At 63.7% G+C, this 27,225-nt stretch overlaps 2 protein-coding genes across 2 annotated transcripts in view; one reads left to right on the forward strand and one right to left on the reverse strand.

Moving 5' to 3' along the window:
- RAB20 (RAB20, member RAS oncogene family) overlaps positions 1–1,878 on the forward strand; it is a 28,387-nt gene extending 26,509 nt beyond the window's left edge. Inside the window, exon 2 of the mRNA XM_062195252.1 lies at positions 1,071–1,878. Coding sequence (XP_062051236.1) covers positions 1,071–1,582 — 512 coding nt within the window. The 3' untranslated portion in view covers positions 1,583–1,878. The remainder of the gene's footprint in view (positions 1–1,070) is intronic.
- Positions 1,879–5,990: 4,112 nt separating this feature from the next.
- Positions 5,991–27,225, reverse strand: part of COL4A2 (collagen type IV alpha 2 chain) — a 138,042-nt gene continuing 116,807 nt past the window's right edge. Inside the window, exons 25-48 of the mRNA XM_062193943.1 lie at positions 26,949–27,150; positions 26,621–26,680; positions 25,028–25,084; positions 23,985–24,092; positions 22,377–22,598; positions 20,805–20,966; positions 19,434–19,604; positions 18,724–18,867; positions 18,087–18,209; positions 17,760–17,941; positions 15,773–15,836; positions 15,553–15,627; positions 14,299–14,406; positions 13,575–13,682; positions 12,881–12,952; positions 11,476–11,601; positions 11,029–11,145; positions 10,138–10,299; positions 9,959–10,057; positions 9,644–9,790; positions 9,429–9,545; positions 8,358–8,549; positions 7,364–7,650; positions 5,991–6,761 (exon numbers count right to left, since the gene is read on the reverse strand). Of these exons, the coding sequence (XP_062049927.1) occupies positions 6,504–6,761; positions 7,364–7,650; positions 8,358–8,549; positions 9,429–9,545; positions 9,644–9,790; positions 9,959–10,057; positions 10,138–10,299; positions 11,029–11,145; positions 11,476–11,601; positions 12,881–12,952; positions 13,575–13,682; positions 14,299–14,406; positions 15,553–15,627; positions 15,773–15,836; positions 17,760–17,941; positions 18,087–18,209; positions 18,724–18,867; positions 19,434–19,604; positions 20,805–20,966; positions 22,377–22,598; positions 23,985–24,092; positions 25,028–25,084; positions 26,621–26,680; positions 26,949–27,150 (3,363 nt within the window). The 3' untranslated portion in view covers positions 5,991–6,503. The remainder of the gene's footprint in view (positions 6,762–7,363; positions 7,651–8,357; positions 8,550–9,428; positions 9,546–9,643; positions 9,791–9,958; positions 10,058–10,137; positions 10,300–11,028; positions 11,146–11,475; positions 11,602–12,880; positions 12,953–13,574; positions 13,683–14,298; positions 14,407–15,552; positions 15,628–15,772; positions 15,837–17,759; positions 17,942–18,086; positions 18,210–18,723; positions 18,868–19,433; positions 19,605–20,804; positions 20,967–22,376; positions 22,599–23,984; positions 24,093–25,027; positions 25,085–26,620; positions 26,681–26,948; positions 27,151–27,225) is intronic.

Here is a 27,225-nt window from a genome sequence, read left to right on the forward strand (position 1 = left end):
CTTGGAGGCTGAGAGCCTCGGCACAGCCCCAGGAGGCGGTCCTGGGAGAGCCGAGTGCCTGCGTGGCTTTTGCTGTGCCTGAGCGTGGTCTTTAGGAACGGTCGCAGAGTCTCGTGCGCTGGAAAATCGGGGGCTGTGTGGGGAGCCCAGGGTCTGAGCTCCTTTTTGCAAGCAGAGCTGCGCTGGCTGTTTCCTGGGAGTGACAGCACGGCTTGGCCACGGCCCCAGGGGAGTGACGGAGCACGGCGTGGCCGCGGCATCCTCTGCCTGTTTCATAGGTTGGGCATTGACCTTGTGATTGTGAGGACGAGGACGGAGGGCAGTTGCCCAGTGTTACGTCAGCAGCACCTCTGAAGAGCGAGGCCCAGGGAGGCCACGCACGCCTGGGACAGGGCCGCTGCTCACAGCCAGGGGGTGCGCAGGCCCTGGCTCGACAGGTGCCTAGGGGCAGCCCTGCGGGAGGCCGTGGGAGTGCCGTGTGTGTGTGTGTGTGTGTGTGTGGCCAGGGAAGGGGTGTGCGGGGCGTGTCCTGCTGTCTCTGGGGAGCGTGTTGTTCAATCTGGCCCTATGGTCAGATAGGAAGTGTGTAGAGTGGGACCTGTGGTGTTTATCATCTGTAGGCTTGGGGACCTGGGCACCCTGACCTGGTCTCCTTGAGCTTGGCTGTGGCTGTGGGCAGGGGGAGGGGTGCAGAGCGCAGCCTTGGAGCAGGAGGCCCTGGCTGTGGGCCGAGCCCTGGCCTCATGTAGTGACCAGGTTGTGGGAGAGAAGCTCCCTGGGGACCCAGGGCTGCCGGCTCCCAGCATGGCAGGGAGGCTGCTGCACCCGGACTTGGGGGCCTGGGCTTCCAGGTCGGCTTCTGGCTTGAAGGGGGGGGGGGGGGCGCTGCTCGGTCACCTGGGGCCTGGGGAAGCTTCTGATTGGATACGGGGCCTTGGGCAGTCACCACCCGGTCCTGGACATCGGTGTCTTGATCTCTTCCTGGGGTTACGATTCCTTTGGGGTGGGGTGTGGCCAGTGGGTGAGGCCTGGACGAGAGGTCGCTGACCTGTTCCCTGTCTTCCCTCCAGGGCGGGAGCAGTTCCACGGCCTGGGCTCCATGTACTGCCGGGGCGCCGTGGCCGTCATCCTCACCTATGACGTGAGCCACCTGCAGAGCCTGGTGGAGCTGGAGGAGAGGTTCCTGGGCCTCACGGACACGGCCAGCAAGGACTGCCTCTTTGCCATCGTGGGGAACAAGGTGGACCTCACGGCGGACGGGGCCGGGGAGAGAGGGGAGGAGGCCGCCGACAGCTGTGCCCTGCCCAGGGTGCCCAGGCAGGTGCGGCCGGAGGACGCGGTGGCCCTTTATAAGAAGATCCTGAAGTACAAGATGCTGGACGAGGAGGACGCGCCGGCTGCCGAGCAGATGTGCTTCGAGACCAGCGCCAAGACGGGCTACAACGTGGACCTGCTGTTCGAGTCCTTGTTCGACATGGTGGTGCCCGTGATCGGACGGCAGCGGGCGGAGGGGCCGGCCCAGACGGTGGACATCGCTAGCTGTAAGCCGCCCGCACGGACCAAGTCGGGCTGCTGTGCCTGACCCCCGACCAGAGCATAGCGGGCAGACAGTCGCACGGGAGGGACCGTGGGTGGCTCATGGCAGGGCCGAGGGGCTGCGGTGCGCAGGCGCCCCTCCCCCGCCCCCGCCGTGACCACTCCGCCCACTTCCGCGTCCTTCTTCCCGGATGTTGCCCTTGCCTCTGGTGACCTCTGACCCTCTCTTTGGGCACCTGGATCTCAGCGTGTCGCAAGCGATTCTCCGCTTGTCTGGAGCAGCGTGGGCTGCACGTGTCATTAAAAAGGGTCTTGGGCAGCCCTGGTGTTGAGGACGTGTGGCTGTGGCTCTGCTGCTGCTCCCGGGACTGCTGGCGGGGAGATGGCCGGGAGTCTGGGGGGCCTCTTAAAGCTTTGTTCATTTGAAAGGCAGAGTTAAGAGAGGCAGAGGCAGAGAGAGTGGCTCACTCTCCATATGGCTGCAATGGCTGGAGTTGGGCCAGTCCAAAAGCAGGAGCCAGGAGCCTCATCTGGGTCTCCCTGGTACACTAGCAGGGAGCTGGATTGGAAGTGGAGCAGCTGCGACTTGAACCAGCGTCCGTATGGGATGCCAGCAGTGCAGGTGGCGGCTTTACCCGCTACACAAGGTGCCGGCCCCTGGGAGACTTTTTTTTTTTTTTTTTTTTTGACGGGCAGAGTGGACAGTGAGTGAGAGAGAGAGAGAGAGAGAGAGAGAGAAAGGTCTTCCGTTACTGTTGGTTCACCCTCCAATGGCCGCCATGGCTGGCGTGCTGCGGCCAGTGCATCACGCTGATCCAAAGCCAGGAGCCAGGTGCTTCTCCTGGTCTCCCATGGGGTGCAGGGCCCAAGCACTTGGGCCATTCTCCACTGCCCTCCCAGGCCATAGCAGAGAGCTGGCCTGGAAGAGGGGCAACTGGGACAGAATCTGGCACCTCGACCGGGACTAGAACCCGGTGTGCCGGCGCCGCAGGCGGAGGATAGCCTAGTGAGCCATAGCGCCAGCCCCTGGGAGACTTTTCTAACCCTTTAAACTTGGATGCGGCATCCATCCATTGCTGACTTGAGTTCCAAGAACAGCAAAGCTGAAAGCTGTGGTCCTGGTCTGGGGGTCCCCAGGGCACCCCAGGTCTCGGAGTTGGAAACCCCCTTTCTGGTGCTGCCGCTGTGGGTGCTGGCTCAGTGTTTTATGAGACGATGCCAGACAGGGCGATCGGGGGAACCCAGTTTCTGCTTCCTGGGAAGTTTGAGAGCAGGGGGCTGGGTTGGGGGCTCTGCTGGGGATGGAGCAGGGAGGCGGAGACCAGGCTGGTGCTGCCTGGGGGGCTCTGCTTTCTCGGGAGTTTGTTGAGAGGCCCCCGTGTCGTCTTGTGAAGCGTGCGTGTTTCAGGTAGGTGATGGGCCCCAGTGAAGGCCGCTTCTCCCGGTCTGAGAGCGCCCAGCTGAGGGTCACCAGCAGAGCTGGCAGGTGAGGAAGGTGACCCTCGGCGTCCTCCACCCGCCCCGTCCTTGGATGCAGCTCGGTGCGGGGGAAGGGCAGGAATCAGTTCTGTTCCATTTTCAATACTGTGGGAGGAGCCAGATGCACTTAGCACCCTGGCTCGGACCCTGCGGGCTCAGCCCTGGCGCCGGGCTGGCCTCAGACGTGGGGCCAAGGGTGGCTGCACACTGCTGATGCCACGTCTCGCTGTGTCCGGGTGCTCAGTGGTGCCGCGAGAGCAGGAGCGGCTAAGGATGCTGGATGCCCACCTGGGGCGCTGGGGAGAGCGAGCCGGAAAGCCCCAGTGCCCTCAGCGTGTCCTGACCCCCTCCAGGGTGAGGTCCAGCTCCGACAGCGAAGATGTTGCCATCTCGTCTGAGGTTGTGCTTGGCTGGCTCCTGGCTTAGCTTCCGAGGCTCAGAATCTCACCCACTCGCCACCTCCTCCCGTGTTTCCGGTAGCAGTGGCCCACTCGGCTCAGATGTCCCCACGCCTGCTACTGTCCGTCTCCCCCGGCCTCCCTCGGGCTGCCCCGGCGTGGGCAGTTGGAGGAGCGCTGGCCCCTGCGCCGTGGGCGGCCCTGCTGGCACTTGTGTGATGACTTCTCACTTCCGGCCTGGGGTCTTGGGTTTGGGGAGGAAGCGCGCAGGGCCACGGCCGTGAAGCCAGGAGCCGGGAGCTCAGTCCTCCACGTCTTCCATGTGGGCGGCAGGGACCCACGTGCTTGAGCCATCGCCTGCTGCTCCCCAGGGCCTGCGTGGGCCGGAAGCTGGGGTCCAGAGCTGGCACAGGCATCACCGCAGGCCCTCTGCCGTGAGATGTGTGAGGACAGACGCCCGCCCACTGCCGCCTTCTCGCTCTCTCCCAGCCTGGCCACCGGGAGACCTTCCGTGGGCACTGTCCCCATCCTGGGGTTTATCCCCGGGCACTTCCTGGCACAGTCCCACAATTGGCTTCCTCCACGGAACCCTGGTTCCTTTTCCCGGAGGAAGGTTCTAGAACCCATGACTGGGGGCTGGGTGTGCTCATGGCTGTGCGGGGGTCTTCAGCTGACAGAGCAAAGAAATGTATCCAGGCACTTGATTCAAGGAAGTGGAACGAACAGATAGCTCTGTTTTCGTGCAAGAAGTGTCTGGAGCCCATGTGTGCTTTTTCCATCGTGTGCGTTTCCATGGACTTTTTGGGGACCCCTGGTCTGTGCTCTGTATGGCCTGTGATCGTGAGCAACAGGTCTGCCTTTGACCTGGGTGCCCTGTTGTCTGCGGACAGTGCCCCAGGCAGAGCTTCCCGTCCATGCGCTCAGGGCTCGCCCAGCCTTTCCCCAGCGCCCTTGCCAGCCAGGGAGGTTGTCGCCGACGGGCACCCGCGGGGTCTCCCGTGGGCTGCAGCAGGGTCTCGGCTAGGGGTCTGAGCTGCCAGCCGCTTCGAGAAGCAGTGCAGGCAGAAGTGGGTGTGACAGAGGGTTGCTCCGGCAGGCGTGGGGCGCGGTCCCTGGGCGGTGCAGGCACACTGCGCGCTTGGGGTGGCCGCTGTCCTCGGCACCCGGACACCAGCCCAGGAGCCGTCCGTCCCAGGCAGTGTGCGAGGGCCCTGGAGCCGCGGTTTGGGTTTCCAGGCTCACCAGGTCTGGTGGTTTGGTTGTAGCTGGGGACATCTCACCTGCTACGTGAGGGGTCTTCGGAAACTCACGGAAAATGCACAGCGTGGAAAACTGTGTGTGGATCTCAAACCGTTATTGCACCGAAGTAAGCTTTCAGTTCCACTTCCCCGGGCGTTCGGAGGCCCCTCCCTCGTGAGCGACTTGCACAATGCGACGGCGATGGTTTGTGTGTGATCTGCGCTTAGGAATGCAGCCGCGTGTTGAGGCCGTGACCTCCGTCTGGGGTCTAAGGCCGGGCCTCCTTTTCCCGTTGATCCCTGGGCACCTGGTTCTGTAATGCGTTGACCCTGAGCCCAGCCGAGCGGGCCCCTCCTGGACAGGGAGGCTCGTGCCGCCCAGCAAGGAGGTGGCAATGGGAGGTAGCAGAGCAGGACGGGGACACTGGGTGGGCGTCTCGGACAGAGCCGAGTACCGTCTGTGTTCACTCTGGGGATGTTAGGGGTACGGCCCTGTCCCCCCCGCCCCGCCCCAGGGATGCTGCTGGGTGGGGGACTTCCTGGCATGGTGGTGGTCCTAAAATTCCCCCAGGACTTGATCAGCACGGCTTTGCTGGGCCTAACAGCTCCCTTGATGCTTGGCGTGGGCTGGCCCCTGGAGAGGGCCGGGTCCCAGCCAACCAGGTTATGCTGCCTGGCTTCCAGGCTTCTGTCTCCGTGCAGCCGCACAGAAATCCCCTTCTCTGGCCCCTCTCGTGCACAGAGGTCCCCCGGGACCCTGCTACCGAGGAAGCGGGGCAGCAGCCCCCACCACAAATCCTGCAGGGATGCCACCTGTGTCCAGCCCTGGTCGCCCGTCCTCCTGGCCCGCCCCTCGACTCCTGCTGGGGCAACCAGCTGTGTGCACCTTGCACCACCTTCACCCGGCTCTGCTACCTCCCCCCGGTGCTGGCAGGAGCTGGCTCGGCCCAGGCTCTTCCACGGCCTTCCCCAGCGGGGGCTTGACAGTGCTGCCCCACGGTAACTACCTCAGTACCAGCCCTGCTCCCCTGAACTTGCGTCCCCGCACGACCCTCCCTCCTCATCTCCCAGCTCCTGCGGGCGTGCACGCCACAGCAGGTGGCGTCACAGAGGAAGCTTAATGTGAGGTTACAGATGGGAAAGACGCGGTCCCGTGTCGGTTTCCTGAGTGTCGGCCAGGTTCCAGAGCCCTGGAAGCCCGGGATGTGTCCTGGAGGCTGTCGGCTTTGAAGTCCCGAGGTCTGATCCAGGAGTGACCTTGGGAATGCACCTGTGTGGCGCCCAAGCCCCAGGCCCGATGGGTAGAGCGAGCTGGAGAAAATGGAGGCAGACAGCAATGTTGAAAAGCAACAAAGTTTATTTGTTGGTTGTTACACAGGATACAGTGCGGGGGCGGGTACAGCTCAGCAGAAATGGGAGAGCCCCCAGGAGAAGCACCGCTTGGAGCCCAGAAATCGGCCCCGCCGTATTGCCAACCCAGCGGTCACGAGGAAGAACTGCGGGTGAGTGAGGAGTGCGCTTACAAATGCGCCCGTCGGGGTGACTGGCAGCGAGGGGGCGTGGCCTGGTCCCCACGGGACCCTCGGGCTGCGCGTTTCCGTCAGGGGCTGCCACGTTGGTGCCACCCCTGGTGGCTGCGTGGTTAGCGGGGCGCGGCTAGTGGGCGGGGTTTCTGCTGTGCACGGTCCAGAGCGCCTACTCGGTGGCACTTGGTGACAGGTGGCTCTGGGTGCCCAGTCGCTTTGGTAGCTTCTTTTTGGAAGGCAGAGGGAGGCGGCTTTCTGGGTCGGCACGTGAGGTAATACGTTAGGAGTAAGCACCACGGTGGGCCTCGCCGGCGGCCGCGGCCGGCTCACAAGTTCTTCATGCACACCTGGCAGCGGCTGATGTGTGTACGGATGAGGCCGGCCTTGAGCGTGTCGGCCGAGGGCGAGCCCTGGAAGCTGCGCTCGGGGATGGTGGTGAGCCAGAAGCTGTACTTGTTGGCGTAGTAGTGGCAGGTGCCGCGGCCGCCATTGCACTCGATGAAGGGCGTGGCGCGGAAGTCCTCCAGGCAGCTGCCCGGCGACACCAGCGACTGGCCACCGCCTTCGTCCCCGGCCGCGGTGTGCTGCATGGAGGGGGAGGGGGAGACGCGGTCAGGGCCAGGACCAGGTGCCCCACGCGTGCTGGCTGACCGCTCTGTAGTGCTCACTGCGTCTGTTGGGTTTGGTTTTCTGTCAGGTTCATTGAGCCACAGGTCAATGCTAGGGGACCCTTGCTTGTTTTTGCCACCTTAAAGTTCTACTTTGCCTGCAGGCGTTTTTAGCTTCTGCAGGGAGGCCTCTGAGGCCCTGCTGGGAGACGCTGCCTGCCTGCGCCCCGGGAGGAGCTGGAGAGAGGCACTGGGTCCGGTGCATGTACACATACAGGCGTGTGCTGCACACATGCAGACATGTATGTAGTAACATGTGCATGCGAACACAGGCGTGTGCTGCACACACATGCAGACATGCACAGTGACACGTGTGCACATACAGGTGTGTGCTGGCACACATGCAGACATGTATGTAGTAACACGTGCATGCGAATACAGTCGTATGCTGACACATGCAGACATGCACAGTGACACACGTGTGCACATACAGGCGTGTGCTGTACACATGCAGACACGTGTACAGATGGAGGCCTCCACCTGGTCCCGCGCCCTCAGAGCAGGCGTGCGCCACCTACCATGAGGAAGGAATACCCGATCCACAGACTCCGCCAGCCGGCCGGGCAGTGGGGGATGGACACGTCCTGGCTGTGGACGGCGATGGCGACCGCGGGGGCCTCACACACGGAGCAGCGGCTGATGTAGGGCTTGATCTCGTCCTCGGCCACGGGCATCATGGGCAGCGGGGCGGTGGTGGACAGCCAGTAGGACTTGTCGTTGCGGCTGGCGTAGTAGCAGACGTCGCCGGGGTTGCAGTACAGGAAGGGCATGGTGCTGAAGCGCGCCAGGCAGGAGCCCGCCAGGCCTGGGGGAGCAGGTGCGTGAGGCCACGGCTCCGGCCGCCCGTCCTGCTGGGGGCCGGCCGTGGCTCCTGGTGCTGTTTTTGGTGCGCCGACTACACTGCATGTCGGAGGGGCCCTGCTGCTCTGAACAGAACGGGCCACATCTTCACGGACTAGCCCCTGTGCTGGGGGAGGGTCTTCACGGCCCCTCCCAGAGGGAACTCTGGCTGTGCCCACGTGGCTCTGTCTGCAGGGACACCTCGGGGCATCTCCCTCTCCACGCTGGGTTTCTGGGGCTGGAACCGGCCCCCTCCCCCCTTCCAGGGTGCCGCCTGCCCTCCAGGCCTCCCGTGAGGCCATTGGCTTTGCTCCTGACATCTTTTCAAATTCATAGAAGCTGAGTGCCCAGAGAGGCATGGGCGCGGGAGCCTGAGGCTGCCCAGCTTCCAGCTCTGCACTCTTGTCCGTCACTCTCAGGCCTCTGTAGGCCCTCCTCCCCACAAACACACCCCCTCCCAGCTCCCTGTGTCCATGGCCCAGGTCTGAGCGGGGAGGAGTGGCCCTGCCTGAGGCCTGCGGGGAAGGGGCTCAGTGGACGAGCGAGAAGGCAGGTTCTGCACTGTGGTCCCAAGGCTGTGTCCTTCTCATCTGACCCCCCCCCCCAGGATCATGGGGGACCCAGGCATCCAGTGGGGGCAGCCCACCCGCCCGGGGCCCCAGGAGCACCTACCCAGGTCCTGGTTGTGAGCCTTCTCCTGGCCCTCGAAGTAGAGCAGGCTGTACCCGCTCCAGAGCTTGTTCATGCCCAGCGGGCACATGGGCTCCTGCTCCGTCTGGCTGTGCTTCACCAGCAGGTAGCCGATGCTCACGCTGCGGCCCGGCATGCCGGGCAGCCCCGGGCTCCCAGGACGGCCGGGCTCCCCTGCAGCCGAGAGGAGGCAGCGCCGTGAGCCCCAGGCCGCAGGTGCACAGTGCTCCTGGCTCCTCCCAGCGCCGGGTCTCAGTGCCCCGCCCCTGCCTCTCCCGGGGTCAGAACCCAACTCGGCTGCATGGAAAGTCTGCCCAGTGCCTGGCTGTGACCCGTGTCCAGCACAATGACCCTTCAGGGCTGCTCGGTCTCTGCCATCCCCTCTCCTTTCTATAGACAGCCCTCTCCCTGTCCCAGTCTCCAATAGGGGAGGGACGCCCCTCTGGTGGTGTCTGGCTCAGGCTGTGCCCCCTGGCTGCTGACTGTAGCTCCGGGCTGGTGGCCAGTTGCTACAGGTTGATGATCCCGAATCCGAGACACCTGGGGTCAGATTTTGCAATATCTGCACCTAGATCCCAGGCTGCCTGGGAGACGGGACCCCGCGTCCTAACGTGGAACTGACTTGTTTCAGACACAGCTAACAGTGGAGACGTTTCTGAGGCTGTGCGTGGTGTGGACATTTCCACGGTGGCGCCACGTCGCACTGGAGCGAGGCGGGTCTCAGGATTTCCCTCCATGTGCGGTAACGTGGCCGCTGTTTAATTTTTAGCACAGCTGCTCAGACCCTCGGCCTCAAGAGCTCAGGTGGATAAGAACACAGCTCAATTGCTTTTTTGCACAAACCGCTGTTATTTCTGGTCTCTTCCACCCTGCCATGCATCGCCGGCCCTCCCAGTGGCCCCGCTAATTCACTTGCTGTCCTTGGGGCCCACTCCCCAGGGAAAAGAAGCCACCCCCCCCTCCCCGGGCTCTGCTGGCTGCCACAGACAGGCGGGTGCTGTGAGCAGGTGCCCCACTCCCTGCCTGTGTCTCCCCTGGCCCCCCATCGCTCACCTTCCTGGCCGACGGGCCCCTGGTGTCCCATGGGTCCCTGGTCCCCCCGGAAGCCGGGAACAGCAGACACGCCGCCTCTGCCCTGGGGCCCCGCCTTGCCGGGAGCCCCCCGGAAACCTGCAAGCCACCAAGGCAGCGTGAGTGATGGGCCTGGCCACGCCCAGCACCACCAGTGCCCAAGAGGGGGCATGTGGGGGACAAAACAGGCAGCCTACCTGGCTCTCCAGGAGGGCCCTGGGGCCCTATCTCCCCCTGCGCCCCCGGAGGACCCCTCTTCCCCTGGGGGCCCACTGGCCCGTGCTGGACAGCGATCCTCTGGGGTAGTCCTATGATGCCTGGGGACCCCAGGGGGCCAGGGGCACCTGGGAGGGAGAGACAGAGCCCAGTGAGCCCACTCGAAATCGCTTCCCATTTCCTCTTCGGCGAGGCCCCAGCTCAGCCCACCTCCCGGGCTCCCAGCCTGGGACAGCCCGCCCTGGGCAGGTCCCACTGGTGGTACAACAGCTCAGCGAGCGGGAGAAGCCACTTACCCGGGAATCCCTGGTCGCCCTTGGGGCCCTTGGGGCCTCGGTCACCTGCAGCTCCGGTGGCTCCGGTGTTTCCCATGAATCCCTGCTCCCCCCTGGGGCCTGTGACACAGGCAGGTGTCAGGGACACGCGTGTCCAGGAGGTGCTCACCGCTGCCCACCTGTCCCGAGGACGCCCCTACCTTTCTCCCCGGGGAGACCGAACACGCCGGGCCTGCCCTGGGGTCCTGGATCGCCAGCCCAGCCTTTGCTCCCGGGGACTCCCGCAGCCCCTGGGCTCCCGTCCTCTCCTTTGCTTCCGGGAAGAGCGGCAGGGCCAGGTGGGCCGGGGGGCCCTCGGTAACCTGTGGGATCGGCGATGAGAGACCAGGTGAGGCAGGGCCCAGAGGGGGCTTGTTGGGGGCGTGGCAGCAGCCAGACCCGGTCACGGCTTAGGGGACCAGCTCTGGCAAGGTGGCAACCCGAGGCGGCTCTTCTCTGTTTAAATCACAGCTACATGACTGAGGACTGCCCACTGCCCTGCGGCCGTCACCGCCCCCCTCCAGAGCCCTCCTCACCTCCTGAAACCCCAGCTCCACCCCCATGCAAGCCCACTCCTCCTGCCCGGCAGCCTCTGAATCTGAGCTCCGGGCAGCGCACACGAGGTGGCCACAGGACCTGTGTCGGGCCCAGCGGCCTGAGCAAGGGTCCTCCCTGGTCAGCCTCGCCGGTGAGGGCTGAGGAGCAGCCACCCCATGCAGGGACCCTGCGTGGGCGGTGCGTGCACCTGCCGAGGGGCACTCGGGCTGCCCCACCCCTCGGCCAACGCCGCTGCCATGGGCGCTGATTTACAAATGGCCGCGGGTGGCTCCACCTGCCGGCTCTTCCCAGCACGCAGTTGATATGCAGTGAGCAAAGGCAAATTAGGCTTGGTGACCGCTGAAGCACGGGGAGGTGGAGGGCCCTGCACCTGTCACTCGCGTCCCATGCTCTGCAGGGCCAGCCCTGCTGGCCGCTGCTCCTTTAGCCAGAGTCTGGACACGGTGTGGAAACATGTCCATGAGTCCACGCACAGCGGTATGCACCCTGCTTACCTTGTAGGCCGAATATCCCCGCTGCCCCCTTGTCGCCGGGCAGCCCGGAGATGTTGGAGGGCGGCGTGATGCCGGGGAAGCCCTGCAGGCCTGGACTCCCAGCTGGGCCTCGCTCCCCTGGGGAGGACACGGAAGAAGTTACCTTTGATACCAGCAGGCCACCCACACCGCCACCGGGGACAACCAGAGCCAGACTCTGGGACACAGACTCGGGGTCAGCGGGCTCCACACGCCTCAGTCTCTCTGGGCTCCTCTGCAGCTCTCTAGGTACGCGCCCCACCTCCACGTGGACGGGAGCCCCCTTGAAGGCTGAGTGGGGGAGGTGGGGAGGAAGTCCCCTGGTTCCCCCCCCCCAGCCTCAGCTGGCCCAGCTCGGGGGCGCCACGCACGCTGCTTGCAGAGGCCTGAGCTGGCGCCCTGGGACCAGAGGACAACCCGAGACCTCACCTGGCACTCCCTGCTCCCCTTTCTGTCCAGGGACTCCCACGGGGCCTGGGAGCAAGTTCGCCTCCCCTGGGTCACCCCTCTCTCCAGTGGGGCCCGGGAAGCCAGGATCTCCGTGGGCGTCAGCACCTGTGGGAGTGGGAACAGCAGTGTGGCCAAGGTTTCCACCAGGCAGCGTCGGCTCTCCCGAGTGAGAACTCGGTATGACCCAAGAGGCGGCGGCGTCGGAGCACGAGACCCGGGAGGGACCTGTCTGTGACCCCCCTGCTCTATGGGCTGGCACATGGGGGCCTCTCAGATGGCCCGAGCTCATGGCAGTATTTGGGCCTGGAGCCAGGACCCCATGCCACACCTCCTGGCTCCCGACCCTCGGCCTTGATCAGGTCTGAAAAATCGAACACTATTTAAAATCTCCCTGGCTCACTTGTTGGGCTTGAAAGCCGTCAGCAGCAACAGGGTAACTCAAGGGGGGTGTCCCTTCCTTTGACCAGGGCCACTGGAGTCAACACGTGACTCAACACGTGTGTGAACGTAAGCACCACACATGTGTGTCAAACACGAGTATGTGACTGCTTGACAGGTGCACCAAACGTGTGTATATGTATGACATGTGCATTGGAACACAAGTGTATGTATGTATGACACATCAGAACGTGTGTATGACATGCATCAGAACATGAGTATATATGACAAATGTGCAAACATGAGTCTGTATGAAATCTGTGCATTGGAACATGTGTGTGTATGACATGCGCATCAGAACATGAGGGTGTATGGATGACATACATATACCAGAACATGTGTGTGAATGCATGTACGACATACATGCATCGGAACATGCGTATGTATGACATACATCTAAACATGAATACGTCTATGACATCCGTGCATCGGAACATGTGTGTGTGAATGTATGTATGACATAGATACTTACAGATTCATGTTCTAACAGCAGCCATAGGATTATGGGTGATTTTTTTCTCTTTACATGTATTTCTAAGCGTTTTTCTCCACTAATCATGGACAGTTACTCTAACTGCAAACAATGAAAGTTGGGTTTTCAAAAAAGGGAAAGATACAAGGTTCCCCTTTGTCAGTGCCCAGGTCCCTCCGATGTTCTCAGTCCATGTCCAGCTGACACACACTGCTGATGAGGACGTGGAGGTTTAGGGGGAAGACAGACACATGAGACCACAGCCTTGCAGGGGCCGTGCCCCCGGGGGCGGCTTCCGGGCAGGCACTGTGGGACAGCCGAGCCCTAGGTTGGGCGGTGGGGCACGGTGAGCGTTCTGCATAACGGAGTCTGCAGCCCCCCATACCTGCAAACCGTCCTTTGTAGACACCACCCCCCCACCCCCGAAAACCCAGCCCAGAGTCCCCGCCCTAACCCCTGGCCCGGCGCCAGTACCTGGAGACCCCTGGAAGCCTTTGGTGCCTGGCAAGCCGTGCAGTCCGCCGATCCCTCGGATCCCGGGGAAGCCTGTGGGAAGTCACGTGCGGTCCTGTGGTCCGAATGTGCACTGGGACCGCACCAGGGCTGTGGCTGGCAGGGTCCCTCGGGAGAACTCGGCCGCATTTCGCTTGCTGTGAGGCCGGCCCCTGCAGTGCTCCGACGGCCCCGTGAACGGGAGCCCTGCCCATGGGCCTGAGCGCCGGGTGGGGACCCCCCAGCCCCCGGCACCATTGTCACAGGCACTTGCTTAGGAGTGGGGGCAGCGAAGGCTTTGCGGCCGGTGAGTATCTGGTGTGAAAACTGCTCGGAGCTGAGGCCCTGCCGTCCCTCCCAGTCCCTCGGGACTAGCAAACATTTTAAAGCCTGCGGCTGTCATCCTTGCTCCTGTGATCAGGGCAGCCATGCGGGGGCTGGGAACCCGGCACACCCCCGCAGGGCTCCCCAGATCTCGCAGGGACACTGGTGGGCGTGTGCCAGCCGCGTGTGCCCAGGGGCGGGCTCTGAGGCCCCTCAGGAGGTTTTCACTGGACCCCAGGTGCACCTGCCTTGTGCTCACACAAGTCTTCAGGGCTGATGGAGGGCACTTGCCACGCAGCCCACGGCTCTGCCTCTGGGTGACCACGTGTGGCCAAGGAAAGTGTCGCCTTACCTGGTAGGCCTGGTGCTCCTGGCCAGCCACGGTCTCCCTTGTCGCCGGGCACTCCGATCCGCCCCGGGTCACCCTGCGGCCCCTGGAGCCCCGTCAGACCGGGGAAGCCTGTGGGGAGGGGAGGCTGTTAGTCTGAGCGCACAGCAGGAGCCCCGTGTCGGGGCCTCTGGCTCATTCCCAGGGCCCTGTTGGCTGCAGCTCCCTGTTGGGTGGGGAACAAGCCGTCCGTTCAGCCAGCACGCACGAGGCTTCAGCCCCCACACGTGGGTCCGGAGGATTAGTGCAGCCTTGCCCACTGGGAATCGGCCTGCAGCTTTATCTTGGTGCTGGCCCCCACGGGTCAGCAGTGGGCCACAGAGAAGGCCTCGAGAGCCTGGCATCTCTGAGCTCGGGGCTGAAGGTAACCTGGGCCCGGTCCGCTTCCCGTCACCGACTCAGGGTCCTCACCCAGGCTGCGGCACGCTCCACGCACAAGGGGGTCTCTGAACAGATGCGGCCTAAGCCGGCCTGAGCCCTGGGCCCCTCCTCCCACAGGGGGCTCAGGTGTTCCCCACAGCCCAGGGGGTGCCTGCGTCCCGGTGATCTGACCGAAGGCAGAGCTGGAACGGGCAGGGTCCAAGGCCAGCGTCCCCTGAGCCACGTGCGACCATGCAGCCAGGGAACAGGCCACGTGGGCTGCCAGTGCCCCTGGGCTCAGGACGCCGGCAGCCGCGGGCCATCTCACCTGTCTGGCCTTTGAGTCCGGGCGGGCCTTGGGCTCCAATCAGGCCTGTTATCCCCGGGAAGCCGATTTCCCCCTCCGCTCCTTTCTCTCCAAAGAACCCCTTTAGACCTGGAACCACAGACGGGTGTCAGTCCGGAGCTTCGTGCTGGTGGGGCTCAAGGGGCCCCGGCTAGCGGAGCCTGCAGGCCCACGCCGAGGCTCTCCAGGCCAGGGAGGCACACGGCGTCTACCCACCCCCGGCCTCCGAGGAGGCCGCCAGCCGTCCCTCGGGCCGTGCCCCACGGGGTGGCCTCCTGCCTACGGCAGGCTTTCGCTGCGTCCGCTCTCTCGGCCGGGGGCTGCCACGCTGCCGGATGCTCACGCAGGACCTCGGGCCTCCCACTGCCAGCGCCGTCGCGGGCAGGGGTCCTGAGCCAGGCCCACCTTGCTCCTGAATGCCAGTTTAAGCTCCTGCATCTCCCGACACTTTGCTAAGAACACAGAGAACTAAAACAGTCCTTATTGTAGTGATTATTATTATTATTTTTTAATTTGAGAGGCAGAGGGAATCAGAGACAGGGAGAGAGAACTCCCAGCACTGGTTCACTCTCCAAACGCCCACAGTGGCCAGGGCCAGGTTGGCCACAGAGCCAGGGGCCGGGAATACGTAACCCAGGTCTCCCACAGGAATGGCAGGAATCTAGTCACTGGGCCGTCGCCGCTGCCTCCCGGGGTCTACACAAGCAGGCAGCTGGATCAGGAGCCGGCAGTGGGAGCCATGCTCTGATGTGGGCATTGTGACTGCAGGCTCAACTTTACCCGCTGCTCAGGGTGGGTACGGTGTGCCCCCTCTGGGGTCTGTCACACCTGCCCCTGGGTGGGCTTCCCTGGGGTGACATCGCAGGCCCCGGGAGGGCCTGGGATCTGCATCTTAGGCATCGCAGGTGAGTCAGGGGTGGCCACTTGAGGGACACGCCTCCACGGAGTGGGGACATTCAGTGGCAAACATTTTGGGCGTTTTTCTGGTAACATGTAAGCTTTGGAAAACCTCAGAACTTGAAGACCACATAATCCCCTGTTTTCTGTCTTATTTTTTTAAAAGCTATTTGAGAAGCAGAGAGACAGAGAGAAAGGGCTTCCATGGGCTGGCTCACTTCCCAAGCGCCCACAGCAGCCACGACCGGGCAGGCGGTACTTAGCAAGCTCTGACCACCTGGCCGGCAGGTGCAGGCTCAGGGCTGCAGGGGAGAGGAGCGAGGGGAACGCCGCACGTACCTGGGACTCCGGCTCTGCCCTGCTCCCCCTTCAGGCCTGGGCTTCCTGGGAGGTCTATGGTGTCCCCAACATCACCTGCCACAGGAACACGTGACGGTTAAGGGCGCCCGGCTGGGAGGCGGCGAGCTCGCAGGGGCGATGGGCTTCAGTCACCACGGCACCTGCAAGCGCTGTCCCCTCCGAGCCCAGGCCCCCGCTCTCGTGGTCCCAGCGCACTCACCGAAGTCTCCTGTGGGGCCGATCTCGCCGTACAGGCCTGCTCTCCCGGGGGCGCCCTTGTCACCCTGGAGGGGGGGACATACGAGCTGCATCAGGAGAACGTGGGGGAGGCGGGCTGCCATCTCTTCATGTGTGTGTGTACATGTGTGCACATGTACATGTAATGTATGTGCGCATGTATGTGTGATATGTAACATACATTACTAAGTTTACAGAAGCTGTGATGTGGCACCGTGGGCTCCCTCTTCCCCTGGGGACATTTCACACTGGCGTGGCTGTCACAACCGGTGAGCCACACCCGGGTTCCTCTTATCCCTACCACCCCTCCAGGCCCGTAGCCATCAAAGTTCTGTGTCCAGATCTAGGGGTGGCTTCTGTGTGATTTCAGCTCCCATGCAAAAGGGGGAACACGCGGTGTTTGTCTTCCTGGGTCCTGCAGCCCCAACCACAGGCCTTGGTTCTTTCTCAGAGCTGCATGGCTCCATAGACACACGTGTTTCTTATGCAGACGTCGGCCGACGCACACCCTGGCTGCTGCAAACACAGGGAGCAGGTGCCTCCACCGCAGTGGGTTCATGGCCCCTGGGCACCTGCCCGGCGGTGGGCTCGCTGGATCCCTTACCCTGTGGGCGTGAGGACGACACTCGTCCCCCTGTGAGGTGTGACAGTGTGGCAGGCTCAGCCAGGGCACTGGCACGGACAACATGGTGTGCGGCACTCACATCGGTGAGGCCAACCCTGTCCTGACCCTGCCTGGCTAGGTCACGGGGCGCCGCTGTTCCCCACCAACGTGTAAGGGAAGAGAGCTTAGGTGATCCGCCCAAGGCCACCAGCAGGTCCACGGCTGCCACTTCCTCTGCCGTGGTGCTTGGTGGGAGTTCTGGTCTCCAGGTTCCACCGGGCTGCAGCACGGGCGCCGCCGTCTCCCCTGGAGTCAGCTCTGTGGAGGCACAGCTGTGTGCAGGAGCGCGTGCCGATCGTGACGCAACATGCCCAGACGTGACCCAGGCGACACCGCGAGGGGCAGGGAGAACACACCCAGGGCTGCACGGCCACAGGCTGGGGCCCCTCGCTGACCCTCCCCCAGCGAGCGGCCTCTCTGGTTCTTGGCCTCCATGTAGGAAGAATCGTCTCACACGCCTGCTGTGACGGCTGGCGGACTGGCGCGCTGGGGACCCCACCTCTGTGTCATGCACAGCCTGTGGTGTGCAGAGACCGGGCACATCTGTTCCCCTCCCTGCGGGCTGTGCCACGGTCCGGGGCTACCAGGCAGACGGCCACCGTGGACACTGGTGTGCTTGCTAAGGGACCCGACCATCTGCACACAGGCTGGCTACGAGACCCCTGAGCCACACGTCTGGGAGTGCCAGCAGGCAGGGGGCTGGGTGATGACCAGCCAGGGCCTGGAGGGCGCAGCTTTGCAGCAAGGGGGCCAGACCTGCTGTGCCCAGGCCGTGCTGACCCCACTGTGAAGGCCTGGGCTGAGTCAGCCCCGTGCTGGGGACCGTGAGGGTGCCAGGTCTTTCCGCGAAAGAGGACAACAGAATTCCATGACCACCTTCCCTGTGCAGCTGGAGAGGGGAGCCCTGCCCGGGCTTCCCCAGTGTTGCTGGCCCATAGAGGACGCCCATCAGGCGTCACGAGGACCTGGCCAGGCCCCGTGCCCACTGGGGCGTCCGTGATGGTGCAGAGTCCTCCGAGAAGTCCAAGTTTGACCCTCGCAAGGCCCCCATGAAGAAATGCAGGTCCCACGCTCCATCCCGCGACAACCCAGGAGAGGGCAGTGGTGGCCGGGCCGGGCGCCCAGGCGCTGGCCACACAGCCACTCCCTGCAGGGGTCCATAGACCCAGTGCAGCCACAGACGCCGATTCCAAACCAGACTCCAGCCTGGCCTGGCCTCGGCAGGTGTGGGACCTAAGCACCCTCACCAACTACAGAGAGGAGAGAGGAGCTTGTGGAGCGAGCCGAGCACAGGACACCCACTCACCCGGCTTCCTGTGAACCCCGGGAATCCTATGATCCCAGGGGGGCCAGCCACCCCAGGGAACCCCGGCAAGCCTGGCACGCCGGGGACGCCAATGTCGCCTTTGACTCCTTTGATGTGGCCGGGCCTCCCAGGCAGCCCCGGGATTCCTGCCAGGCCAGGGATCCCCGGCATTCCTTGGATACCTGTGGGAAGACCGGGGTGTGAGGCCTGGTGGGGACGCGACACCTGCCCCCCCCCCCAGGCGTGTGCCATTCTGCAGTGCACTGGGTGCCCTCTGTACGGTGCTGTGCACCGGCGCCAGGGGCAGGTGCGGGGCTGCGGCCTCACCTTTTAAGCCCAGGTGTCCTTTCAGCCCCATGGGCCCTTCGTCGCCCTTCTCCCCTTTGATGTCTTTCATTCCTGGCAGGATGATGGGTGGGGGGCCGGGGGGGCCGGGGTCTCCTCGGCTGCCTGGAAGAACAGAACGTCGTCATAGCCCTGACCCAAGACCACATGGCAGAAAGGGTCCCCAGCCTTGGCTGTCGCCACCGCCAAAGCCCAGGCCCAGGGGGCTGCGCGTCCCCCCCGGGGCAGGAGACGGACAGGCTGGGCTTCTCTGGACCATCCCTGGCTGAGCGAGCGGGGCTGCACTCATTAACCGCGGCTTCAGCGCTTACAGCAGTGCTGGCGTGGGCACCTGGGGGCAAAACCACACAGACCCTGGCCTTGGGGCCGGATCCCAGGGCAGGAAACAGCGCGGGGGGCCAGGGGCACGGACGTCACAAACAGGAATTTGGCTTTGAAATGTCATTATTTTGCTTGAGGGCCTGTGATCTTGGAATCCACATGACGATGGTTTGAAAACACACACACACATGTACACACATGCACACACACGAACACTTGCACACACATGCACACACATGAACACTTGCACACACATGCATACAAACACTGCACACTCACATGTGGGGGCGGTGCTTACCTTTGACACCTGGCTCCCCTGCCAGGCCCTTCAGCCCAGGAATCCCAAAGAATCCCGCCTCGCCTTTGGTTCCAGGGAGCCCGGGTCGGCCTTTGAGCCCCAGCATGCCTTGGAAGCCGTCCATCCCGGGTGAGCCTCTCTCCCCTTCAGAGCAAGAGAGAGCAGCAGCGTCAGGCGCCAGACGCACAGCATGGGGTGAATTTCTGGGACGGCAGTCTCCAAGCAGCCACACTTGCATAGGGGCCTGCAGCCTGGACGTCAGGGATACCACGCTCGGGAGCAGGGGAGCAGGCAGTGACCACAGGTGCACCGGGCTCCTGTCCACGGGCACTGCACCCCGCGTGGAAATCCAGCAGCGGACCAGGGAGAGCCTGAGCTGACCACAGCCACGGCCATGGTCTCACCTGGACCCAGCTCGTGTGCACAGAGACCGGGGTTCCTCTGGGTGATGGCTTTGTGTCCACCCTGTGGGTGTCTCCGCAAATCCCCACAAGGCAATGCTGCCTCTCAGCCGGGAGCAGCCTCTGACCGAGGCACTGGCACTTGGGATAGCCGGGTCCCCCCGTGCCCACCCCGCCCCGAGGCTCTGTGGCATCAGCCACTTGCCCAGGGTTGCCACCCCTGGGGAGAGAGCCCTGAGCCTCGGACCTACAGGCCTGCGAGGCCCACAGTGGCCAGGGCCGTGCCAGGGGTCACCTTCAAGCCCGTACCTTTCGGCCCGGGGGTGCCAGGCATTCCGCTCATTCCTTTGAATCCAGGGTTTCCCGGCTGGCCTCGCTCGCCCGAAAAACCAGCATCCCCTCTGTCCCCGGAGAGGCCTTTCATGCCCACAGGGCCGGGAACGCCTGTGTCCCCAGGTTCTCCTCTGTCCCCAGGCAGACCTGTCACGAGGAGGGGGACACACAGAAAGCCACGGGTTGTAAACACTTCCCCGGGAAGAAAGCTTCCTGGAAACAGCGAGTTTTCACACTGCGCTGAGTGCGGGAAGCCCCTCGGGCTGGCCCCACGGAGGTCCCGAGGCCAGGGTCCAGTGGACCTGTGGGTGCAGCCTGTGCCCCCCGCGGCTTCCTCCACCCAGGCCTTCCTGCCCCTGAAGCCACGGAGCTGAGTGACGGGGGGAGAGGCAGGGGTGTGGAGGCACGGCCAGCCCCGGCCAGGACGTGGTCGCCGGGTGAGTCAGGAGGCTGGCCGCTCCCGCTGTGTCCCAGGGAGTGGCCCCAGCCGCCTCCCCCCACAGGGCCGTCTGACCTCAGGAGCTCCTGTACCCCATGGCAAGCTGCCCACTGGGTTCTTACTATCACTTCCCAACTCCCTCCTTCGTTACAAGCCACCATCAGCTCCCTGGGCAGAGGTGGTCCTCGCCCCTTAGCTCGGCATTCAATGCTGTCTGAGCTCTGGCCCCCACACAGGTGAGGCCCCGGTGGGGCGATGCCTGCTTTCCTCGGGGTCTGTGGTGCACGCAAGGGCCCCATGCAGACCCCTGAGGTCATCACCAAGCATGACCCCTGCCCACGGCCCAGCAGAGGACGGGCACTCTCACGTTGCCATGGGCGAGGCGGTGGGTGAGTGGCTGTGGCCTTCCACGCCGTGGCAGGGAGAGCGAGAGGCGGTGCCAGTGCTTAGCAGGCGTGGCTCTCACCGGCAAAACAGGCGCTGGGAAACTCACCCAGCCAAGAGAGCGGTAGCTTGGGCTCTGCCGCTGCGCCAGGCGCGGGGGGAGTGAGACCCTCCCCAACTTCCTTCCTCGCTCCCTCGGCCACTTCCCTGGGCCCGGGTTCTCTGCTCCACGCCCCTGGGTCCCTGTACTGCCCAAGTCCTTGTCTTTCTGGCTGGTTCTCCCCCAGTCAGAGCAGCCACGTGGGTTTGCAGGGTTAGCTCCCCCTTGGTGGGCTCATCACCCAGGTCCCAGCTCGACAACAGGCACAGGGGAGCAGCCGGCGTCTCAGGCTTGTTAGATTCTCTCTGGCCGAACCTCACCCCTAGGCCGATCGATGCCTGGGGGTCCCCGGCTGTGGGTTCACTGTCAGCACTGTGCTGCGAGGCCCCCAGCCCTTTGTGTGGGGGGTGCACTGGGGTCTTACCTTCAAGGCCTGGGGCACCGGGACGCCCCAAGGGCCCCGCTGGACCAGGAGCCCCTGGAAACCCGTGCTGCCCCGGAGGCCCCTGCAGTCCCTGCTGGCCCGACGGTCCGGGGAGGCCGAGCTGCCCCTTGAGCCCCGGCATCCCGGGCATCCCCTGGCTGCCTGCGGGGACAGAGATGAGAAAGGTCAGAGGTCAGGCCGGGGCTGCGCTGGCCACCACCTCCCTCGATTGGCTCTGGACTCCAGGGAACCTGGACACGTGCCGAGGCGCGGACTCAGGCTGTCCCTAGAGCAGGTGACCGACACCTTGCTGTGGTCCCCTCCCGCCTTCTACACACGCACCCGGAAGTGGGCACTCGTGGGGTTGATGCTGCACCATAAGTGCGATTTTCAACAAGCTTTTCCCAGTCGACGTGGTATGCTGACTATTTTGCCACATTTAAAAATATTCTTGGCAAACATTTAAAGGCTATGTGAATAAAATATCCCACGACACGGACGACATAATTTATTCCACTGAACTCATCCCAGTCCCCTTCTGTTTACAAAGTGTTTGCTATGGGGCCATCCATGTGCTAGGCACGGCAGGCCCTCTTCCCTTCATGCCGACTGCACGGTCTGCCGAGACCAGGGGGCCACGGTGAGCACTGTGCACCTCAAGCAGAGAGGGCGCGAGTTACTCCCAGCTCGTGAAAGGCCCCGCCACCGGGCTGTGCTGGGGACAGATGCCGAACACATTACTGACACACACCAGCACGTCACTGTCATAGCAACATGTTACAGCACAGCAACACATTACTACATAGCAACATGTTACTATCATAGCACCAACATGCTACTGCAAGCAACTTATTGCTATCATAGGAACAATGTTAACTATCATACCAATATGCTACTACATACCACCATGCTTCTGTCATAGCAGCAACACATAACTCCATAGCAACATGTAACTGCGCAGCACCAACTCACTACATAGCAGTGACATGTTACTGTCAGCACCAACATGTTACTACACAACACATTACTACATAGCAACACGTTACAGCATAGCACCAACATGTTACTGCATAGTAAGAGGTTACTACTTAACATGTTACTGTCATAGCACCAACATGTTACTGCACAGCAATATTACCATCCTAGCCATATGCTACTACATAATACTATGTTACTGCCTTAGAAACATGTTACTACATAGCAACAACATGCTACTGTCATATAACCAACATGTTACTGCATAGCAACGTTACGTCATAGTGCCAACATGCTACTGCACAGCAACACATTACTGTCATAGCAATACACTACTACATAGCACCATGTTACTGAAATAGCAGCAACATGTAACTACATACCAACCATACATTATTGCATAGCCCTCACATGTTGTGGTACAGCAACATGCTACAACATGGCAACATGCTATGACATAACAACACATGTTACTGTCATAGCAACATTATTGCACTGCAGCATTCTGCAGGAACACGGGCACGGAGCAGGAGAGAAAGTGGTAAGACCCGAACCCCAGCACATGGCCACCTCTTACCACGCCTGCCCCTCACTCACCTGTGAAGCCAGGGGGACCCCTCTCTCCGGGGAGGCCTTTCAGCCCGGGCTGCCCGGGCAGTCCAGCATCGCCTCTGGGTCCGGGCTGGGCCCCCAGGACTTCTCCAGGAAGCCCCCTGTCCCCGGGGGGCCCAGCTGGCCCCGGCAGGCCAACAGCGCCTGGGTGTCCGTCTGGTCCAGGCAGACCTGTGGCGCCTTTGGATCCTCGGGGTCCCACGAACCCTGAAAGAGAAGAGGTTACGTCACGGCCTCCGTCCTCCTAGAAGGGCAGGTGGGGCGGCCAGAACAGGACAGGGTCCCTACAGCTCCCCACGTGGGGAGCCTGCCCCCTCGCAGCCTCTCCTGCTTCTCTCCAGCATTCGGCTCGGGGGGACAGGGCCTCGAGAGCTGCCCACTCCTTGACCTGTGCCGTGTGACTCACGGGTTCCCGTGCGCTCAGAGAACCTCCAGACAACTTCTGTGGGGCTTCCTGGGGCACAGGTGCGAGTGGGGGACACAGCCCCGGCCAGCTCTGCCCAGGGCCAGCAGAGCCAGACCCCGGCCTCCCTGTCAGCTGCTCCCAGGTCCCTGGTCAGCTTGGAAACCCCGCGAGGAGGAACAGCGACCCCTGCGTCGTGCCCGCTGTGAAGACCAGCACCCTCATTCGGAGTGGGGGGCGTGTGCCTTTGGCTGGGGTCCAAGGACCTCAGCTTGTCAGCTCCCGTTCAGGGCACCTGGCCCTGCGTGGCCTCAGCACAAGCCCCAGGAGCTGCCGGTCTCGTGTGCGTTTGGAAGGCAGGACAGACCCTAGCCACGGTGAGAATCTCGCTCACAGAAGGTTCTAGAAGCGATCACATGACATCCAGGGGATGGGAGACAGAGCCCCGGGATGCCGGCCACTCCTGCGTGCCTGATGTTTCAGGGACGCGTGAAGGGGTCCCCTCCCATCAGGAAGTGGTGGCTTCCCTGTAGGTGCTGGGGAGCCCCTGGGGGCTGTGGGCTCAGCTTCCTACGGAGGGGGCTCAGATCTGGAGCAGTGTGGGGGTTGGGTGTTTTACTGTCTTCTGCGTGCGCTGGTGGGGTGCAGGCTGTTTTGGAACCGGACTCGGGCAGCTCCTCCCTGGGCGGTGCCTTGCCTCTGGTTCCACGCCATGGCGCTGTCCACCGCAGGGCTCATGCCCACTACCACAGACTCCCTACCCATACGGCTCACACACTCAGCTGTGTGTGGAGACGACCCCGGGTCCCTGCACACTCGGAGCACATGCTCCTGTCAAGTGACCAATGCCGGGATGTGGTGCCCGTGACGACGCTGAGACTGTCCGAGCCCGAGATGCTCCGGGCAGGGCCACACAGCAGGTGTTCCCTACGGGGCCACTGCTGTGCGGTCAGGCCGGGCAGGGGTGAAGGCAGGGTGAAGGAGAGCATTGCCGTCCACAGGAGCCATCTCTCCTCTCCCCGTCTCTCCCTGCAGCACCTGGAGGACCCTCTGCAGATGTCAAAAACGTCCACCCTCCCCCCAAAAGTGGCCCCCAAGTCCCCCTCATAGCAGCTTCTCCATGCTGGGTTAACAGGGCGGCCCTGGCCCTTTCCGGCCGTGGGGCTGAAGGGGGTCCCATACTCACTCACCTGGGGGTCCTGGGAACCCTTCACGGCCTGGGTCTCCGGGCAGACCCTTGAGCCCTGGGGGTCCGTCAGCTCCTGAGAATCCGGGTATCCCTCGGAGGCCTTTGGCACCTGGACACCCACAGAGACCACAAGTCAGGTGCCAGGGCACAGAGGAGGGTGTATTATGCTTGGCTGGACTTGGGGAGTGAGGAGGCTGGGGGCTGGCAGTCCCGGCCCAGGCCTGCTCACTGCCCGCAGGCCCCGGCCCAGGACTGCTCACTGCCTGCAGGGCCCAGGCTCACTGCTCGCAGGCCCTGGACTGCTCACTGCCTGCAGGGCCCAGGCTCACTGCTCGCAGGCCTCGGACTGCTCACTGCCTGCAGGGCCCAGGCTCACTGCTCGCAGGCCCCGGACTGCTCACTGCCCATAGGGCCAGGCTTACTCACTGCCCACACGTCCCGGCCTAGGCTCGCTCACTGCCTGTAGGCCCCAGCCCAGGCTCGCTCATTGCTTGCAGGCTCCGGCCCAGGCTCACTGCCCGCAGGCCCCGGACTGCTCACTGCCTGCAGGGCCCAGGCTCACTGCCCATAGGGCCCAGGCTCACTCACTGCCCGCAGGCCCCGGCCCAGGCTCACTGCCTGCAGGCCCCAGACTGCTCACTGCCCATAGGGCCCAGGCTTACTCACTGCCCACACGTCCCGGCCTAGGCTCGCTCACTGCCTGCAGGCCCCGGTCTGCTCACTGGCCGCGGGCCACGGCCCAGGCTCACTGCCTATAGGGCCCAGGCTCACTCACTGCTCACAGGCCCCGGCCCAGGCTCACTGCCTGCAGGCCCCGGCCTGCTCACTGGCCGCAGGCCCCGGCCCGGGCTGGCTGCTCTAGGGCAGGGACCTGTCTCTCCCAGTGTGACTCCCACCACGTGCCCCTCACCACACGCCATGAGCTTCCTGCCGAAGTGGCTGCAGTGAGTGGCAGTGTTTCAGGATGACGGAACCCGGCCACGTCTGGAGGTGGCAGGGTGGCAGGGGCACAGCGTGAGGAGGGAGGCCGCCCGCAGCACCTACCTGTGGGGCCTGGGGGTCCCGGCAGGCCAGGCAATCCCTTGGGCCCTGCAGCACAACCTGGGGAGAGAGTGGGGAGATGACACCAAGCACTGCTGGCCCAGGGCTCGTGGCCTCGGCCCCCCAAGGTCAAAGCCGTGTGACCAGAGCCATCCAGCCATCTAACCGATCCTGGTTTCGATGTCAATTGAGTTTAATTTCATTGGTAATGGAGCCAGATTGTTAACATCAAATGAAAATTCAGTCAGTCCAGTCCAGTCCAAACTGGTCCTCGCCCTCCTGTGGAGCGACGGCCTCTGCCCAAACCCGACTCCGTGGCCTCCTCCCCGGCGGGGCCGCGTGGACACCGTCCTCTTGTTCGATGGCCCCATCTGCACATGGAGGCCGCCTGCAGGTGCACAATTAATACTCGGCCTCCTCCCTCGCAACTGTCACTGGGAATTAACCACAGCGAGCAGCAGCTCTGAGCGGAGAGACTTCAGCGAGGGCCGTGGGGGCTTCTGGCAGGTGTGGCCCAGGGCCAGCGACACCAGGTGGGGGACCCTGCCTGGGGCTCTGCTCAGCTCGCTGGCAGCACAGCAATTCCTGGTGGTCACTCCTGTCTGCCTGCCCCTCCCCGACCCGACTTCACGGCCAGAGCGTGGACAGCGCCTCGTTCCCCTCTGCCCGCTTCCTCAAGGCTTTTGTGGTGCCCCTTGGAACACCCCGGAGCCTTATGGGGGCTCAGGGCAGGATTTCCCCTGTGAGGGCGTCAGCTGCACGGCTCGCAGGCTCGCCCCGGCTGTCACTCGCGCAACGCGCCGTGTTTCCCAAGCCCTCGGGAGGCTGCTGTGCCAATCAACGGTGACCCTAGGGCTCCACAAGGCGGGAGGCACAGCCAGGGTTGCTACCCCAGTGACGCCCCCGTGGCTGCACCTGCAGGTGCGAGTGGCGAGCTCGGCGCTCCCTGGGGCGGGGTGGGGGGCACGGTGCCTCCTGTGCCTTCACACTTGGTCTCTGGCTGATCTCTCTGCCCCCCAGACCTCACGGGGAACCCCACTGATGGCAGTGCGCTGGTTCCCACCTCTGGTGGCCTCCGTGCAGGGCTCCCGGCACCCCACAAGCAACGCGGCTGCCACCCGGCTCCTGATCCCGAACTCTTTGCAAAGCTCCTTCTCTTTGCTGTGTCTTCAAAACCCTGAACTGGGCGCAGCGTGCCATGCAGGTCCACGTCCTGCAGCCCAGCCTCCTGCTTCAATCACCGTGTTGGACACGGACACTCTATCCTGTCCATGGCGCCCGGTCGGCCGCTGCACACTGCGGTCACTCCGCCCCATCCATGGCTCCTGGTTGGCCTCTGCACAGCTCTCTTCTCCCCAACACTGCCCCTCACTTTGGGACACCTGGGGCCTCCACGTCCGCCAACCCTGGGTCCTGTCTCACACCTGCTCTGTCCTGCCCACGTCCTCTGTCTGTTGAATTCTCCCCGCTGCCACGGGCAGCTGTGGACACGGAGCCACACCGCGCTCGCTGCTCGGGCCGGCGCCGGGTCTCCACGCCTCAGCCTTCCCCACTCCGCTCCCCGCCGGGCTCCCCGTGGTGTCGGCTTCACAGTACCTGGCAGGACCGTCTGCTGTCCGTCACCTCCGGGCGGCCTCTTCACGCCGGTGTCACAGTCTGTGGGAGACACGACCAGAGTGGGTGGTTTATAACCCGCTAGCTCACGTGTGTGCGTGGGGGTGGGGGGACCTGTTCTGGATGTCTGTGCTCAGCCCCCCAACTTCAGCTCCACAGGGAGAGGCTCCACATCCCCCCACCCTGCCCAGAAACCTAGGTGGGGAAGGGCTTGGGGGGCCCCTGGGAAACGGGTCCCCAGGCAAGGAGGTGGGGAGCATGTGAGCACTGGGCAGGCAGTGGAGACTTTGGGGAGAAGGGAGGTGCTTACCTATTTGTCCTGGGGTTCCCGGGAGGCCTGGGGGCCCGGGGAAGCCTGGTGGTCCAGGTAAGCCGGCATCTCCGGGGAAGCCACGCTCGCCTTTAGGGCCGGGCAGGCCGAGCCCTGGGGGACCCACGTCTCCTGGGCTGCCCTTGGTGCCTGGGTTGCCTGGGTAGCCCGCGTCCCCTGGGGGGCCCCTGATGCCATCACCCTGTGTGACAGTTCCAGACACATCTGCTGTGAGCACAGACACCTGGGGCAGCGGCTCCTCCCAGCTCTGCCCACC

Source organism: Lepus europaeus, chromosome 6, assembly GCF_033115175.1.
Source record: "Lepus europaeus isolate LE1 chromosome 6, mLepTim1.pri, whole genome shotgun sequence".
NCBI lineage: Eukaryota > Metazoa > Chordata > Mammalia > Lagomorpha > Leporidae > Lepus > Lepus europaeus.